General features: G+C 42.1%; 1 protein-coding gene across 1 annotated transcript in view; it reads right to left on the bottom strand.

Moving 5' to 3' along the window:
* Positions 1-16,487, bottom strand: part of STIMATE (STIM activating enhancer) — a 29,200-nt gene that overhangs the window by 5,571 nt on the left and 7,142 nt on the right. Inside the window, exons 2-6 of the mRNA XM_052678426.1 lie at positions 11,798-11,846; positions 9,633-9,728; positions 6,418-6,539; positions 1,134-1,246; positions 169-246 (exon numbers count right to left, since the gene is read on the bottom strand). Coding sequence (XP_052534386.1) covers positions 169-246; positions 1,134-1,246; positions 6,418-6,539; positions 9,633-9,728; positions 11,798-11,846 — 458 coding nt within the window. The remainder of the gene's footprint in view (positions 1-168; positions 247-1,133; positions 1,247-6,417; positions 6,540-9,632; positions 9,729-11,797; positions 11,847-16,487) is intronic.

Here is a 16,487-nt window from a genome sequence, read left to right as displayed (position 1 = left end):
TTTCTCCTCTCTTTAACACTTTTCCTTTTAAAAAAATTAAGATAATTAACACACGAAGATACACTGTGCTTTAAGGATTAACATTAATTAAGGATTAATGATATTTAACTAACAGATGGGAGAAAAATGCAAGTAAACATCTCATTGAAGCATGCAAGTTATACTGACATTAACAAAGAAGGGAACTATCAACATGACGATAGCCAGCTCCAACTGGGGGTTCTCTATAGGATTCAATAAAGCTACCTGTGAAAAGAAAAGGAGTAAATTCAGATCATGGCAGCATGGGCACACAACTGCATTACTAAGTGCAACTGCTGATGTACTAGCTAACTATATAAACAGTTCATGTGAACAAAAAAAGGATAGCTCTGTAGAAAAGGAGAGTATTTAGGACAGCTTATAAATCACCACAGATAAGTGAGTGGGGTTGGCAAGAAACTTATCTCTGTCATTTTTGTTTACAGAAGTCTGAGGAGATGCTTTCAAATAATTTCAACCATTTAAGAGCTGCACGTTCCTTGGGAACATGTTTTTAAGTCTTATCTTAAGGAAATTTAAACAGACCAGGGCTGTACAAAACACATGGTAAGATAAGTCAGTTCCCCAATTAGCCCACATACGAGGGACTAACTGGTTTTAGTGTGCTATAGCACCACACACATCACTCTCAGTGCTAAGTTACACAGATGCTATCAAAATGAATCCAGTCATCAGCAGCCAGCTTCCCTGAACCACTGCAAATTACCAACAGCCTGCAGTTTACTTCTATGAAGAAGGTGATGCAAAGGAAATTTAAAATACAATAGAAAGGAAAATGAAGTACCTACAAATATAAGTTAAACAATTAGAAAAGAAGTGTTCAGACAAGCAGATAGAATAAAATTTTATATGTTGCAGTGTATATAAAAGAAAAACAAACTATGATAGGATATTTCTGGCAATTAATGTCAGAAAACCTAATCAAGGAACAGGAACATACCTATCCTACAGAATGAAATGGCACTGAGTGCAGTCAGTTATGATGCTTGAGAATAAGTCAAACCAACAAACACTGGAACATCAGAAATCAGAATTTATGGCTTGCGCCCTGAATTTTTTTTTTGCCTGTAAGATGCAGTAAAAATACAAACCTCCTTCCACTGAGGTATCAGAAGCACTATAATGATGATGGTCTTCTCAAATGTCATAATCATTATGTACAGAGCACACTGACCCATCCAAGCACTGCATTGCAGTGGGTCACCTGCCAGAGAGAAGAAAAGTTCAATATACACATATAGTTGGTTTTACCTCACAGCAAACACTGGAGAAAAACAGTATGAGAAGAAGGACAGTTACACCCTTTTGGAGTGCCCTCTCCTACTTCCCAAGTGCTGTTCCTACCACCCCTGCCCCACTCCACCCCAATTTAGCACATATAGAATACCTTCAATATATCTTTCCTCTCTACAAAGCTGGCTTTTGTAATCAGCCGATGGTAATTACAGCAACAGGTGCAAATGCCACTATCAAAAATGTAAATGAATAAAACGTTCATCAGGATCACACTTCCATTTCAAACTGAAAGGGTTTGAGCATCTGCAGCAGCCCAATAGGACATGGCAGAGTGAAAACCTGTTATCTGCCTGGACAAAAATGATGGTACACAAACATCTGAGCAGGAAAACTACAGGCAGATTTTGTGGATGCATGGAGAAGAAAAGAGAAAAGAGAGGAATGGTAGCATTTCACTGGGAGCCAAAAGGAAGCTTTGCTGGGGGAGGTTGTTGGCCTCTTACGCTTCCCAACTGCCTTCTGTCTGCAACTGCAGCTTAGATCTTGTCAGCCTGGGGGTGAATAATGTGCAATGGAAATTCAGATGCCTTCGTGTATTTGTAATGCATAATGGATAGTTGCTACTTCCTTTTATGGAACATTTCTGAAAGGCTTTCAATGTTAATACTTGGTGATGATCTTGAGACTTAACTGTTTGCTGATTAAAAAACAAAAACAAATCAGACCACAGTCCAAAACAAGGGACATTTTCTAAGTAAGCTTTACAGTAAGAGGCAATGGATCAACACTCAGTAGTACAAGACAAAAACAGTTAAACACTTGAGTTCTACCACTATGTCCTGCAATTAAGGCTTCTTTTGTAAAGGGAAAAGAACAGTGATAAAATTTGAAGGCAGAAACATCACAAAGTCAGAAGTGAGCAACTGTCATTCTCCTGGGGATGGGAAGACTGAGTTAAATTTGACAATGACATTGTATACTCCACATTTTTGTCTGCATTCTCTCGTTTTCTTCACTAAGTAAAATACAGAAAAATTCTATTTCTGGAGATCCTTTCAAACTGTAATTTTAAAATATAATTTATAAAATTACTCAACTCAAGTGAAAAAGAAGTCTGTAGCAACATCATATCCAGGAAGTGTTCCAGTAATCTGTGGGACATTTGTACACTCAAAGATTCAGTACATAAACTCAAACCTCGGAGGGAATTGGCTGATTTAGTTGCCAAGCCACCCTCGATGATATTTGAAAAGTCACAGCGGTGAGGTGAAGTCCTCAGCAACTGAAAAACAGGCAACATCAGACCCATTTTTAAGAAGGGTACAAAGGATGACCATGGGAACTAGAGACCTGTCAGCCTCACCTCTGTGCAAGGCAAGATGATGGGGCAGATCCTCCTGGAAGCTGTGCTAAGGCACATGGAACAGAGGGAGGTAATATGGGACAACCAGCACGGCTTCACCACGGGCAGATCCTGCTTGACCAGGTTTGTGCTGGGACCACAGCTCTTTAATGTCTTCATCAGTGACACTGGCAGTGGGATCAAGCACACACACAGCAGGTTTGCAGATGACACCAAGCTTTGCTGTGCAGTCAGCACACCTGAGGGATGGGATGCATGCAGACAGACCCAGGCAGGCTCGAGCAGGGAGCCCAGGTGAGCATCGTGAGGTTCAAAAAAATTCAAGTATAAGGCCTTGCAGTGGGTCATGACAACCTCCACTATCTGTACAAGCTGCAGGACGTAAAGATAGATGCCAAAAAAGACTTGAGGGTACTGGTGGATGGCAGCTTGACATAAGCCAGCAGTGTGCCCTCAAAGCCCAAAAAGCCAACCGTACTCTGACAGTGTCTTCTGTTAAGCACCACCGTTCATTGCGGGAGAGTTGGACTTGATGACCTTTAAAGGTCCTTTCCAACTCAAAAGTTTTTCTGACTCTATGAAACTAAAAGTTGAAAGCTAATGTTGAAGCCATAAAGCCCTAATTCCATTTCCAAAGTCTCTGACAGCCTCTCAAATTCTGATTTTATACCTGCCGAGTAAAACTTGCATATTTAGAACATTTGCTAATCAGCAGAAATCCTGTTAACAAAAAAAAAAAAAAAAAGCACATTAAAGCACATTAAGATTGAAAGACTGAAACTGAAAAAATTGGAAGTCTCAGCAATGACAACTATAGCCACGTCTTGAGATACTTTCTTATAGAAGTGCCAACTTGAAGAATCTCTCCAAAATGACATTTAAAAGCTTTATAGTAAGCATCTATCCACCCTGTAGGTAGGCTAAAATGTGTTAAGTTGCTCTGCAAGTCATAAGCAAAGGGCTTGGGGGAAAAGATGCAGCAGAAACAACTTCTGAGCTTCTCCATGTGAGAAGCAGAGACCGCAGCCATCTATTTGCCAACAGAGCTCGCTGTCAGCCAGGGGAGTTTGGTCACCTGTTTTCTACTCCTCGCAGCTGATTCGACCTCGTGCAAGAAGGGAGGGGGAATGCAGGAAACATTCTTTTTGGTACAGGTCACAGCTGCTTTTCTCCTCTTTACATACTCAAATATATTAACTGATTCCACGCTTCTATTAAAATCCAGCTGCTGATGTAATGAATCTGAAAATACAAAGCTGGAAATATGAAAACAGATCTAATAGATGCAAAAATTCTGACAACAAAGCCCTTGATGGAGCCCCATGCTAGTAGGTTCATAAATGAGCACGCTGTATAAACAGCACCTTGGTATCCATTCTCTTCCTGAGGCATTTATGCTTAAAAACTACCCTCCATATAAAGAGTGGCTTTTAAAACCAGCAAGACAACAGCTATTTTTATGACAGCTTCTCAAGTAATGAATCACCAGGGATCAAGTAATAGAGCTAAGATGGGAAATGAGCTCACAGTGAGAACGAGCTTGAGACAAACGATTATTTAGGCTCTAAAAACACAAACAACATCACTCAGTCAAAAGAAGAGACTTGCTCATTTGTGGGCTTTGGTTTTCCATGCCTGCAAACCAACTGAAAACACGCTCGTCTTCAAGCAGACCTTCTTTGGTACTTCAGATGAAACATCATAAATCCCAAACACACCTCAGTGAGCAGACACCTCACCGTTCATAGATCCATATTTACCTCCAAACGTGACTGCAGTTCGGTCTCCTGTCGTCACAACACCTCATTTATTCATTTTTAAGAATCTTATGAAAAAGAAGAGTTTTCCCAGAGCCAAGGTGAAAAGTTTTAAACGAAATGGTAACACGTGGGATTTGGTTTCAGACATGACAGTGGTGCTTAACAGAAGAAAACAGCTTACCCTCAGACAGTTCCTGACTTCTTGCATAAGGCCTAACCTTCCTGCCCAGTCACCACCAGTAGCTTTCCATCTGTAACCCAGTTCTCTTTATACTAGAAGCATTTCCCATACAACTAATGAAAACAAAGATATACAGTGCACTTTTTACCAGTCCTTATCACAGCCTGTTTAATAAAAAATAAACAACACAGGCTAAGGCCAGGAACAGCATACTAATGAGCATACAACAGGGAATGTCACTACGAAAAAGATCTGTCACTGGAAAGAAAAGCTAATTACAAAGGAATTACTGAACTTCCTACACCACTTACACTTTGTTAGATCTGCTACCTGAAAATGGCAATGAAGGATCAGTCCCAGCCAACCTCAGCACAAGAAATATAAAACTCCAGTCTGAGGACTTGTCTGCAGAAACCAGTTCCTTTTGTACACACAGTGAATTCCCAGATGCTTTAGTTCTGGGCTTAAGCTCCCAGAAGAGGCAGATGAGCATCAGTCCAAGGAAAAGAGTGGAAACATTTAGACAGTGATACATGGGGAAAAAGAAGAAAATAAACAGAGTTGTGGCAGTGCAGATTTAAACAGCTTAAATGGTCATAAGCTGCAGCCTAAGAGATGCACATTCACTCTACGATAACCACTACACACCGTGGTACAATTTCTCATAAGCTGGGCATACATCTATTCTGAATTTCTAACTTTAAAAGCAAATAGCAATTAACGTTATTTGATTTAATTAAAAAAAAAAATCCCAACTTATTACAGGACTTGAACACAGTCCTTATTTACTTTTTATTGTTATCCACTTTGAATACTTTCTTAGGAAAACTTCCATCCCCAGGCAGCCAGCCTAAACAATCTGAAAAGTTCAGATTGAACAGAATTGAATGCTGATGACAAGAACATGCTCCATGAAGTTTTTCTGCACCTGCACTTCCACAGCTTCTGCAGGTCAGCAGACTGCTGTGACTACCAGAAGACAAAACCCACAGCTTCCCATGAAAATAATTTCACTACTCTGCCCTTTAGCCAGTAAGAAAGACTTGTGCATTTTTCATCAAGCCCTGTGTGCAGGAGTTCAAGTAAACCCTACATGAGGACAAGCACATTCTCCTCACAAAAATATGTGCTCGTTTGAAGAGTGCTGGCAGGATGCTGAATCTGATCTTTACGCAATGGCATCTGGTGCAGTGAAAATTCTTATGGGAAATGATAATTCTGGCTACCAGTTATTTAAAAACATTTCATAGTACAGTTATCTTGCTGCTGTTTTCCGTGGGATGAGCCAATGCTAAGTAAAACAGTACTGCAAGTAAAAACAGAAATCCAAGCAGTTGTTCCAAAGTCACTAGCACTTAGAGACTCATTAAATAGTGGATGGTGACAGGACAAGGGGGAATGGTTTAAACGGAGACAGGGGAGGTTTAGGTTGGATATGAAGAGGAAGTTTTTCACTCAGAGGGTGGTGAGGCACTGGAACAGGTTGCCAAGGAGGCTGCGGATGCCCCATCCCTGCAGGCATTCAAGGCCAGGCTGGATGTGGCTCTGGGCAGCCTGGGCTGCTGGTTGGCGACTTGCACACAGCAGGGGGTTGGAACTGGATGAGCATTGTGCTCCTTTTTAATCCAGGCCATTCTCTGATTCCATGATTCTATAACTTGTTAAAGGCTTTGCACGCCAAGTTACAGAACTTGCAAGAATGTAAGTGACAAGTGAAATATTACAACAGCTATTATGACAGCTGTGCTACAGCTTAAAGATCAGCTAACTGTTAGCTGAAACATCCTGGAATTCTGTTTTGGAAAGTGTTCCAGTGCAAAAAGAGAAACATTTACCATATTCACCAAAGCGCAGGGACTCCCACTGCTGCCATTCCACAATGGTGCTGACTGCACGTATACCTGCATAGATTAACAGCATTCCTAATGTGGCATCTAACAAGAAGTTGATAAGGTACCTGAAAAGAAAAACAAAAATTAAGCAAGAAGCACGGGTCCGTTTTCCAGAAATTCAGTGTATTTTAAATCCACACCTGATAAATCTGTATATTTATTGAGAAGCTGGAACACTTCAATTAATATTTACCCACTTCTGTAATTACCTAGCATGACACTTAAATAGTTTTATCAGAGTATCAACACTCTGTTTCAGACCTTAGGCTTTAGCTTCAACTTACATTCCTGCCAACGTTGGGTGCAGGTTTGTGTGTGCATGCAATGCCTGCAGTCACTATCAAAGCCACACTTCAAATTACTGAGGGGTTCAGTGGAAATAATCTACCTTAGCACTTTAGATCTTATTTAAAGGACATCTGAAATTGAATCCAGAACAAACCTTCCCACAGAACAACTAAGGGCACTGGACACAAGACTGGTGCACTATCAACTGCTTCAGGAGGAACTTCTGCAATCTTACCTACACTTTAAAAAACTACAGAGATTGCTACGGGTTTCAAATTAATTCTTAGGCCCATTCAATGGTGCAGCTGGACTTCTGAGTGCCTCGTGAACCCGTGTGGTTTGTTTACTACTGCTCCACTCTGGCTGAACAAAACAGCAGCTGAGAAAGAGACGGCGAAGGTCATCCCTGCTGCAAGCCACACAGTGAATCCCTGTAACTGAGATGCTTATTTGGCAGTTCCCAATGCTAAAGTAAACTCTAGAGTCCATAGGTTCTTATCCGCAGTGATAAAAATAACAGATCAGAGCTGTGGGCTTCTGCTGATGGCAGAATCAAGTGCACGTGGACAAAACAACATCAGTAAGAGGATAGCAAATGCAGAACACGTGCATTCAAAGCAGCATAGGAGGAGTGGTTCTGACCCTCAAAAATCCTATTCAAGCAGCCACTAAAGAGCAAAAAAAATTAGACATGCCCTGCTTCAGCCAAGATGCAACTGTAAGCTTCTAAAAAACAATTATTTTCCAACAGTTGCACGTCAAATCGTAGTTTGAATGAACTTTTGTATCTGACAAACTAAAATCCACACTGAGCATTTAGCAAATGAAGCACAGCAACTGCAGGGATCCACAAGTCGGTCAGGGCCACCAGGGGCTGCTCTAAGCCTGCAGCAGAAGGCCCAGCTCTGCCTGCTGCCATCCCACTGCTGTGCTGCAGGCCAGATGTGCTCCCAGCCCAGCAGCAGCACCCAGTGCTGAGGGACATTGTTGCTTGCTTTGTTTGTTGAGAGTCCTTCCAGCCACAAGGCACCTGTCCAGAGGTTGTTTAACAGGTGCTTTGTCAGCTTTCATCTCACCCTGCCTGAGTTAGAGCACTGCAGTACCAAGCTGACAAACACTTCCAGTCCTAATTCATTCCAAGCTCTGAATCACAGTGTCCTCTAAAACAACATTTTCTGGTTTTGTTCTGAAAATAACCCACAAACTACACAACAGAAAACTATCCGTGGTGAAGTTTGCCGAGTTAAATTACTGTTATTTGAACTCACAGGCAGAAGTGCTGCTTCTATCAGCTATTTGCACCCATTCATACACTTAAGGTGTATTTCTGCCCAAGAAAGGAAGAGCAGCTCTGGCTGACGTAGCACGCTGTCTTTCTGATGATAAGTCCTGGGTCCTTGCCTAAAACACTGCACAGCTCCATGCAGTTATCCTGAGAATGCTGAATGACACTTCTGCCTCCCCCCCTCCTGGCTGCTGTGTGCCACGGTACGTTTGTGTGAACAGTGGGATTTGAAGATGAAGTTATGTAGACTCTACAGACACACGCCAAAGACCTTTTGTTTTGGAACCTCAGCAGCCAACAGAGTTCTCAGATTTTAAGATGCTTTAATGAAGTACGAGGCTTATCTTTAAACACTGATGATTCTAGACACGTTTTCATTAGCTTACTTAAATACATACATGAAAATGGAACAAAAGCAATTTGCACCTTTTATAAATCACTTGTATAGACCATGGGGAAATTAAGTCAGTAAGGAAGAGAAATCCAACAGTGATGCCTGGTATTACTGAAACTCTCATGATTATATCTTAACCTCTGCAGTTAGCAAGTTACAACAATGCATTTTCCCTACCAAAATGCAGTGGTGGGAGGAGAAAAACAGTATTTTACCAGCAGATTTATTGCACGTACAAACAGAATAAGCTAAGGAGAAATAAAGAGAAATCTTTAGGCTTATGAAACACCACAAACATATTCCTTGAGTCACTTAACTTCTTTGGTTACCGAAGGGCAACAGTGAGCAGCTGCCATCATCAAAGTAACTGCCTTTGGTTCCAAGGGGCAAAGGAGTAGGCTGTGACAAGTAATTCCCCTGCTTCTATTAGCAGAAATGCGTAGGCTTCTTTGAGCATGTGCCTCATCAAGAACAAACCCAAACAATTACCATTTGCTTCAGTAGCTCCTGCGACGAGCCTGACAGGGTCTTAGTCACAGCTTCTTCAAGTTGAATACAGCACAGTGAAATGCTTATCTATTTAGTCACACTGCTCCTAGTGTGAGACTGCAATGTTCGTTTCTGTACTAACTGCCTGGGTACCAAGCAAGACTTCCTGCTTTTAACAGTGACAATTATATTGCAGAAGATGATGTAGGGTTTTGAAGGACATACAGGTGTGAAAGATTTTTGATTATTATCCCTGTACTTTATATTAACACCTTGCTGCAGAGAATGGTGAAGCTGGAGTTGAGCATGCTCAACTTCATGTCCTCTGGTCCTTGGTATCTTTTATCTCCTTCAGCAAACAGCCTCGTACTACAATGTGCACCCTAAGTCCTCATTAAGAAACTGGAGGACGAGAAGCAACAGTTTATCCTCAGTCTAAAGCATCCATACACAGACCAGAAAAAAACCCCAAAGTGAGCAAGCAACCAACACCAACAAAAACAACCAAAAAACCAAACCACTTTCCTAGCTCCTGACTGCCTGTAACAGAGCAAATTTTGGATCCTAAATTAACTAAGCTTCAAACAAAGGTCTTTGAAAGTGCCTGACTTCTTGCATGAAAATTGCATTAGTCTCCAAGTATAGCAAACTCAACAGCAGCACCCTTCATATTCATCAATGGCTCAAAAATGAAGCACTCACAGTGAACAAGGGTCTTCTTCAGTAAGGTCTGATAAGTAGACGTTTGCAAAATGGATGAACAACATCCCTATGGCTTGCTTGGAAGTATCTAAAAACCTGCATAGAATAAGAAAACAGCTATTAAGAAACATACAACTGTTTACAACACAGTAGGACACAGCAAATTTATACTGAAATTTCAATCCAATTATTCATTTTTCATAAAATAACAACACTAAAAGGTGAAAAGCCAAGGTAATTAACTTACTTAGCAATGTTCCACTTTAAGTTCAACCCTTTGGAATATTCTTCCTTGAACCTTGCTGACAGTAAATCAAATCATACCAACTTGAGGCCTTATTTGAAGACTGTGGAGCTCCTCCTGGTATCACATGCATCATCCACAAGCTAATCTTCACTAAACCTGGCTTAGTCTTTAATAACCTTCTGTACACAACGAGTATCCCAGGCTCACAAAACATTTCAGCTCCTTTACAGTTTTGTGTATTTGGCAAGTTTTTGGGAGGGACAGAGGGAAAATTGTCATCACATTCTTGTAAGTGGACAATTTAATAGCTAATTTCTTTATCTGGTGCATTTTGCTAAGATGCCTTCGTGGGTACTTTTCACCTGAAAGCATGAAGAATCCTCAATGAATTTCAGCTAAAGCTCATTTGAACAGGAGCAATAGCCTTGAAACCACTACCTCCACAGCAGAAGACAAAGATGGAAAGAAAACAGTTTACTACTCACTGGGAAAACATTAAAAAACACTTAGGTACAAATTCAATATTGATTTTGGTCCCTTATCATTCTTTTATTATCTATTTATTGTTATTATTACAACTTCCCAATATTATTTTTAAGTATTGGAATCACATCACAAGTATTCTATAGACAAGAGTGTGCTCTTTATACAGCTCAACACTCACCTGGCCTGTTGTTTTTATGTCTTAAAACCAGCCAACCAAACAAACCACCCAACCAAACAGACCCAAACAACATTTCATGCCCGAATTTGTCTGCCAATTTGGTATTAAAACTTTACTCTCCCAAATACACGGTGCAGCACGGGGCTGGGATGAGGCAGGAGGCCAGCACATCACTTATCTAATCACTACAGCATATGATAAATAACAACACTCAAGTCCCACAACTAGATTATTGGCTTAAAAATGGAAAGCAGCCAGACTGAACTGCAGACTGAGGCAGGCTGTAAACAAAGAATTGGTATTTACTTATTTACTTTTTCCATAAAATAAACGTCAGGATTAATTACGAACAGCAGCGTTCTTTCAGATGAATTTCAGCCACTGGAAACACGCCCAAAGCTAACACTTCTGTAGGTTCCAAAACTTGGAACAGCAGCATAACTTTTCATCTGTCTCAAAACAAGTGTGGATATGCTGGCATCACTACAAGAAAACAGTATTTTAACAGTAATAAAAACATGTTTTTATGCTATATATTGTTCTATGATTTCATAAGGTATTACCTTTCATCATCATGTTTTCTATCTTACAAAAAACAGGGTATGGAATATGAAGCTCTGTTGAAGTTAAAAGCTTGTGCAAGTTTGTAGATGTTAAGATGTGTCTCCATTGCAGTCTGCCAGTACTTGAAGGGAACTTTTAAGCAGGAAGGGAATCAACTTATTACAGTTTATAGTGACAGAACAAGGGGGAATGCCTTTAAGCCAAAGGAGGGAAGACTGATGTGAGATGGGAGGAGAAAATTCTTTACTCAGAATGCTGGCAGTGCTGTCCAGAGCTGTGGGTGCCATTGCTGGAGGTGCCCCAGGCCACGGAGGGGCCCTGGGCAGCCTGAGCTGGGGGGCAGCCAGCCCATGGCAGGGGCAAGCTCAATGATCTGTAAGGCCCCTTCCAATCTAAGCCACTCTTTGATCTTAGGGCTGTTCTAGATTCTAACTTCAGGAGAAGGTGCAACTTAAAGCTGTATGTCTAAAGGTATCTTTGTGGTGATATCTGGAAACATACCTGGAAGGGAAATACCCAAAAGAATACAACATTTCATTGACCAATGTATTTCAGTAATTGTTTTGTTCATCACATTCTTGTCATCATGTTTGTTTTTTTTTTAATTAGTATCATATGCAAACAATCATTCTCTCAACACATAAAACACCCAAGAAGCCACACTGAAGGACTGAACCTGCAGCCACGTACCATATCCTCCAAGGACGTCTTTCATGCTTTGGTTCTCTTAATCGTTTTACTACAAAAGAAGAAAAACAATTGGAGATAATCAGCAACTCCAACCATGAGACATAGTGAGAAGTAAAAGCAAACCTCCTTGCAGAAGCATTATACTCTTCAATAAATCAGGACTTACCCAATGGCATTTCACTTTATCCATCCCTGAAGATAGACTGTAAAAGAAAACCCCATCCCTCCTATTACCCACTGACCAACAGCCTGCTGCCAGCATCCCCACACAGAGCAATCACCCACTGCCTGACTACCATTGCCACAGCCGTATCCTTTATGACCACACAACCATAACACTCAATTTCCCATAGTAAAGCACGTTCCAAATATTAGAGCAAGTAGTTTCTTTCACCATTTGGAGACCAAAATCCAAATAGGAAAGTGTGGCTTGCAGTGTAGGGGCGAACTATAGCATCAGAAAGACATCAAAAGGATGAGTAACAAGACAAACATATTATCTGACAAAGCTTATTTATTTTCTGGATGACAAATTAGACTTTTGTTTGCAAACTGAATTCCAAACAAGGACGGATTTTAAAATCAGATACTGCTTTCACAAGAAGGTTTGATAACCTACAAACAAACAAATAGAACACAGACAGACCAAAAACCACCACCAACAAAAGAAACAGTATTAGATGTGAACAGATGTCAACTACACAAAGGTAAAAAGCCACAGATAAGTGTGGCTATTTCAGTACTGATGCTGCCCACAAGACAAGCTGGTGTGTCCCCATGAGCCCAGTGGAGCAGAAGCCCAAAGCAGGATGGAGAACATGAACTTTGGGCTCAGAAGGACAAGTGTGACATCCATCCCTGGGGGCACCTCTGGGATGCATCATCCCAACCTAATGGAAGACGGCATGGGATGCAGGGGGGGAGCATTCTGTGATTGCACAGGATTTGGAGGAGAGGATGGGAGGGATCAAAGTGATTTGCAGAACAAGCTGGAGGAAATAGAGAGATAAGGGATAAAAACAGCCTACACAAACAGCAGCTGCTCCAAAGCCCTGCACTGCCTCCTGCACACAACCTGTCCGAGCTTACTGAACTCCACTTCTAACTCTCTTTCTGGGTGAGAAAACCACTTTTCCCCCACTGGGTGGCAGCTGGAGCAGGGGACCACCACAGCCTCTGCTGCCCCATCCCAATGCCCCCCACAGGCCAGCTGCTGCTTCAGCTGCACGCCGCTCACTCAGCTGGCACATGTCAGCAGCACACCAAAGGTCCAGGCAATGGAAACCCTTCCACAAAGAATGGGTCCGCTTCCCTCTACTGCCCAAAGCACAGAACCAGAGCACTTGAGGTTCAGTGTGCCCTACCAGAGCCAACACCAACCCTGAACAACAACCATTCGTGCTATCATTTCAGAAGTAGTCTCCTAAAAAAATGTGGTCGTTGGAAATTAAAAAGTGGCAAGAGGAGAAGATTGCATACGTACACCAAAGAAAAAGTTGTAACAGCAATACTCACCATGAGTCTCCGTGAGCAGCACACCATAAATACACAGCTTCTGCTACACCACGAGTAGCACCCAGATGACTCAACAGCTTACAGCAAGTACTCCCCAGCCACACCAGGAGCTGATAATACCTTCACTTTTGCAAAGTGGGGCAGTGCACAGCTGCTGGCTGGCTCCTGGGGGAGCAGCCCCCACCTGCCCCAAATGGCCATGCACTGGGTGCTCAGCCCCAGCAGTGCCAGGCACACGGTGCAGCTCACTGCTGCTCTGAGAGCTCAGCAGATGAAGAGTAATTAGCTGGGAGCATTCAGAATTTCACACTCAATTATAAATGAAGAAAGAAGCGCTGGTAGTTTATACATCTGATGCCAGAATTCTTCAGGAAAGGAAAAGCAGTTCTGCCAGCAAGCACGGGAGCTGCCAGATGGGCAGATAACAGACATGACAGCACGGAAGGCAGAGCATTTAGTAATGCAAGCTCAAGCTCATTAGTTGTCTCCTGTTTCATGAAGTTGCTAGCAATAATGCAGGACAGATTTCACTTATTTTAAACTTTATTTTGGAAGGCTGTCAGAACCTCTGCGCTGCTTACGTTTTTTCCCCAACAGTAGGAACTGTGTCTGTTACAAATAAACACCTCTAGTTCCCCAAAATCCTGTGATGGGAAACAACGTGCTGCACCACAGGGCAGCTACTGCTGAGTGGTGTCCCCTGTCTTATGTCCTGTTTGAACCTCTCTTCTTTACACAATAAAGCAAAGCTTTTAAGAGACTGCAGTTGAAGTTTCACTTGAGCCCCCCATTACCTCCTTTAGCAGCAAAGGAATAAGAAATTACAGATTTCCCCAGATCAACCTTGCAACAAACATCACAGCAATGAGAATGAGCTGAAGCAATGCCTTACAAAAGGGAAACAAGTCTGTAAGCTACACACATGGCTAAAAGCTTCTGTGACACTGAAGGGCTCAATATCTCTTTCCATTCAGAGTGTTTTAAAAAAGAACATTATTTTTCACTTGTGTGTTTTAAAGGGAGGTAATAAACGTATGACTTTGTTAGCATGAAAGACTGAAAGCAGCAGTGCTTTTGTCATGCTGCTCATTTCCCCAGACAAAACAGAGCAGCACTGTGTGCCCACTGTGTGCCCAGTGTTTCACTTTTCACCCCACTGTTAATGCATAGATTCATAAAATGGCCCAGGTTGGAAGGGACCTCAAGGATCATGAATCTCCAACCCCCTGCCACAGGCATGAATGCCAACCTCCACATCTAATGCCACACTACACTGCCCATCCAACCTGGCCCTGAACACCTCCAGGGATGGACGGGGCATCACAGCCTCTCTGGCTGCTGTTCCAGCACCTCTCCGCTCTCTCTGTGAAGAACTTCCCCCTGACATCCAACCTCAATCTTCCCTCCCTCAACTTCAAATCATTTCCCCTTGTCCTGCTGTTATCTCCCCTTTCAAAGAGTTGATTCCCCTCCTGTTTGTAGGCTCCCTTTTATTAAGGCAAAGCTTTCCTGTCAGACATCCAACCCACTCAGCAAAGATTCAGACCCAAGCTCCTGCTCTCAGTTACCAGCTTGTTTGCTGGGCAGCGTTCTAGAGGTCAAAACCTGTGTGCAAACTGTGCTATGCAAACAAGAGGACTCAAGCCCTTGACTCCTGGAAGAAATGTCAAATGTACAGCAATGATAAAACATTGCAAGCAAAGGTTAAGCAGCACAAATCCATATTAATGTGCACTAAGCACCAATTTATGACATGCAGCACCATTTTCACCTACTGCTCAATAACAGATATAGCTTTCCTGACATCACTAGTACAACAGGCATCACTGAACTTCAAGGCATTCACTCCAGTTGTTGTAAGTCAGCAGCAGAACCCACAGTACTGCCGAAGCATGGCAACAAATGCCCCCTTCAGTGAGCTTATCAACCAGGCCTGCAGCTGCAACAACCCTAAAAGCAGAAGCCAACTCCCAAATGAACCTTCAGACAAATACAAAAAGCATGTGAAGCTGTTCCTCTTAGTAGAAAACGATGAACACAGCAAAGGGAGGCCAAGGGTGGATTTGCCCTGCCTGTTTAATGGCCACTGAAATCCTACATAGCTCTTGCTAGCCAGATTTATTCTTATGCTGAAGGAACAACAGAAGCACCACATTGCAAAAGCGAGACTCATTTCACATAACATCAACCAAAAAAAAAAGCAAAAAGATACACAACCAACTTTCATACTCTTTTCCCAAAAACAAACATAAGAATGGGAAGCTGACGGCCAGTTGCCACGTGGTACTTCCACGTACACTGCAATATAGCGCCTCTACCAACAAGGTCTTTGATCGGTGCAGATTGAAACAGCAGTAATTTCCATGTGCAGGAGCATTTCTCTTAATGATACAGCTTTGTACCTCCTGGCACTCGTGCAGCTTTCATAAAGGCCTCACAACACTCAAACGCCCGCACCATAGAACGCACTGCTGTAAGAAAGCTCGAGCGTTTAGCATCAGATGAACGAGGCAATTTTTAAGCTCAATTTTAAAGCTGTCTCGACTGCTTCATTCTTTATCATTACAATTACCTCCCACAGAAAGCATTCAAACCCTATGCAGATAAACTAAAATATGCTGCCAGTCACACCATCACCCTCAAGACAAGAAAGGTGTGCTGAAATGAGATTTTACGATATTTAATAGCTATGTTTTCCAGCATCAGTAAGAAATTAAGAGCAGTAATTCTAAAAGAAATAAAAATTACTGAGAATAACATCTTAAAAAAATGACTGGAGACAGAATACGTATGCTGTAGTTGTGAGTAGCTGTTTTAAAGTCTTTTTTGGCCCATGGAAAAATCTGTACTTTTGGCAGTGGAAGAAAATGACTGAAACAACAGAAAGCAAGCAAAGGCTGTGTGGGTGAGTGCTCGAGGTGATGTGCTGGCCTGCCTGCTTTGGAGCTGCTGAAGACTGATGGGACCAACCCTATAAAGCAGTGCTTGGCCAGACTTCGAGCATTTTACCAGTTATCAGCTCTCTAAAGCAGATTACCTTTGAAACCCCTAAGAACTTAGGAACTCCTCTCCCTGGCTCACCTCCCAGCCCCAGGTCTTAGCTACTTACACCATCTTCACTTCACTCAGTGTGTGTTGTGGTAGAGAAAAGGGAAACAATAATAACGATGACAAA

The sequence above is a fragment of the Tympanuchus pallidicinctus genome, unplaced genomic scaffold (genome assembly GCF_026119805.1).
Source record: "Tympanuchus pallidicinctus isolate F22 unplaced genomic scaffold, pur_lepc_1.0 scaffold17, whole genome shotgun sequence".
NCBI lineage: Eukaryota > Metazoa > Chordata > Aves > Galliformes > Phasianidae > Tympanuchus > Tympanuchus pallidicinctus.
This window is presented reverse-complemented; position numbering and strand designations above follow the sequence as displayed.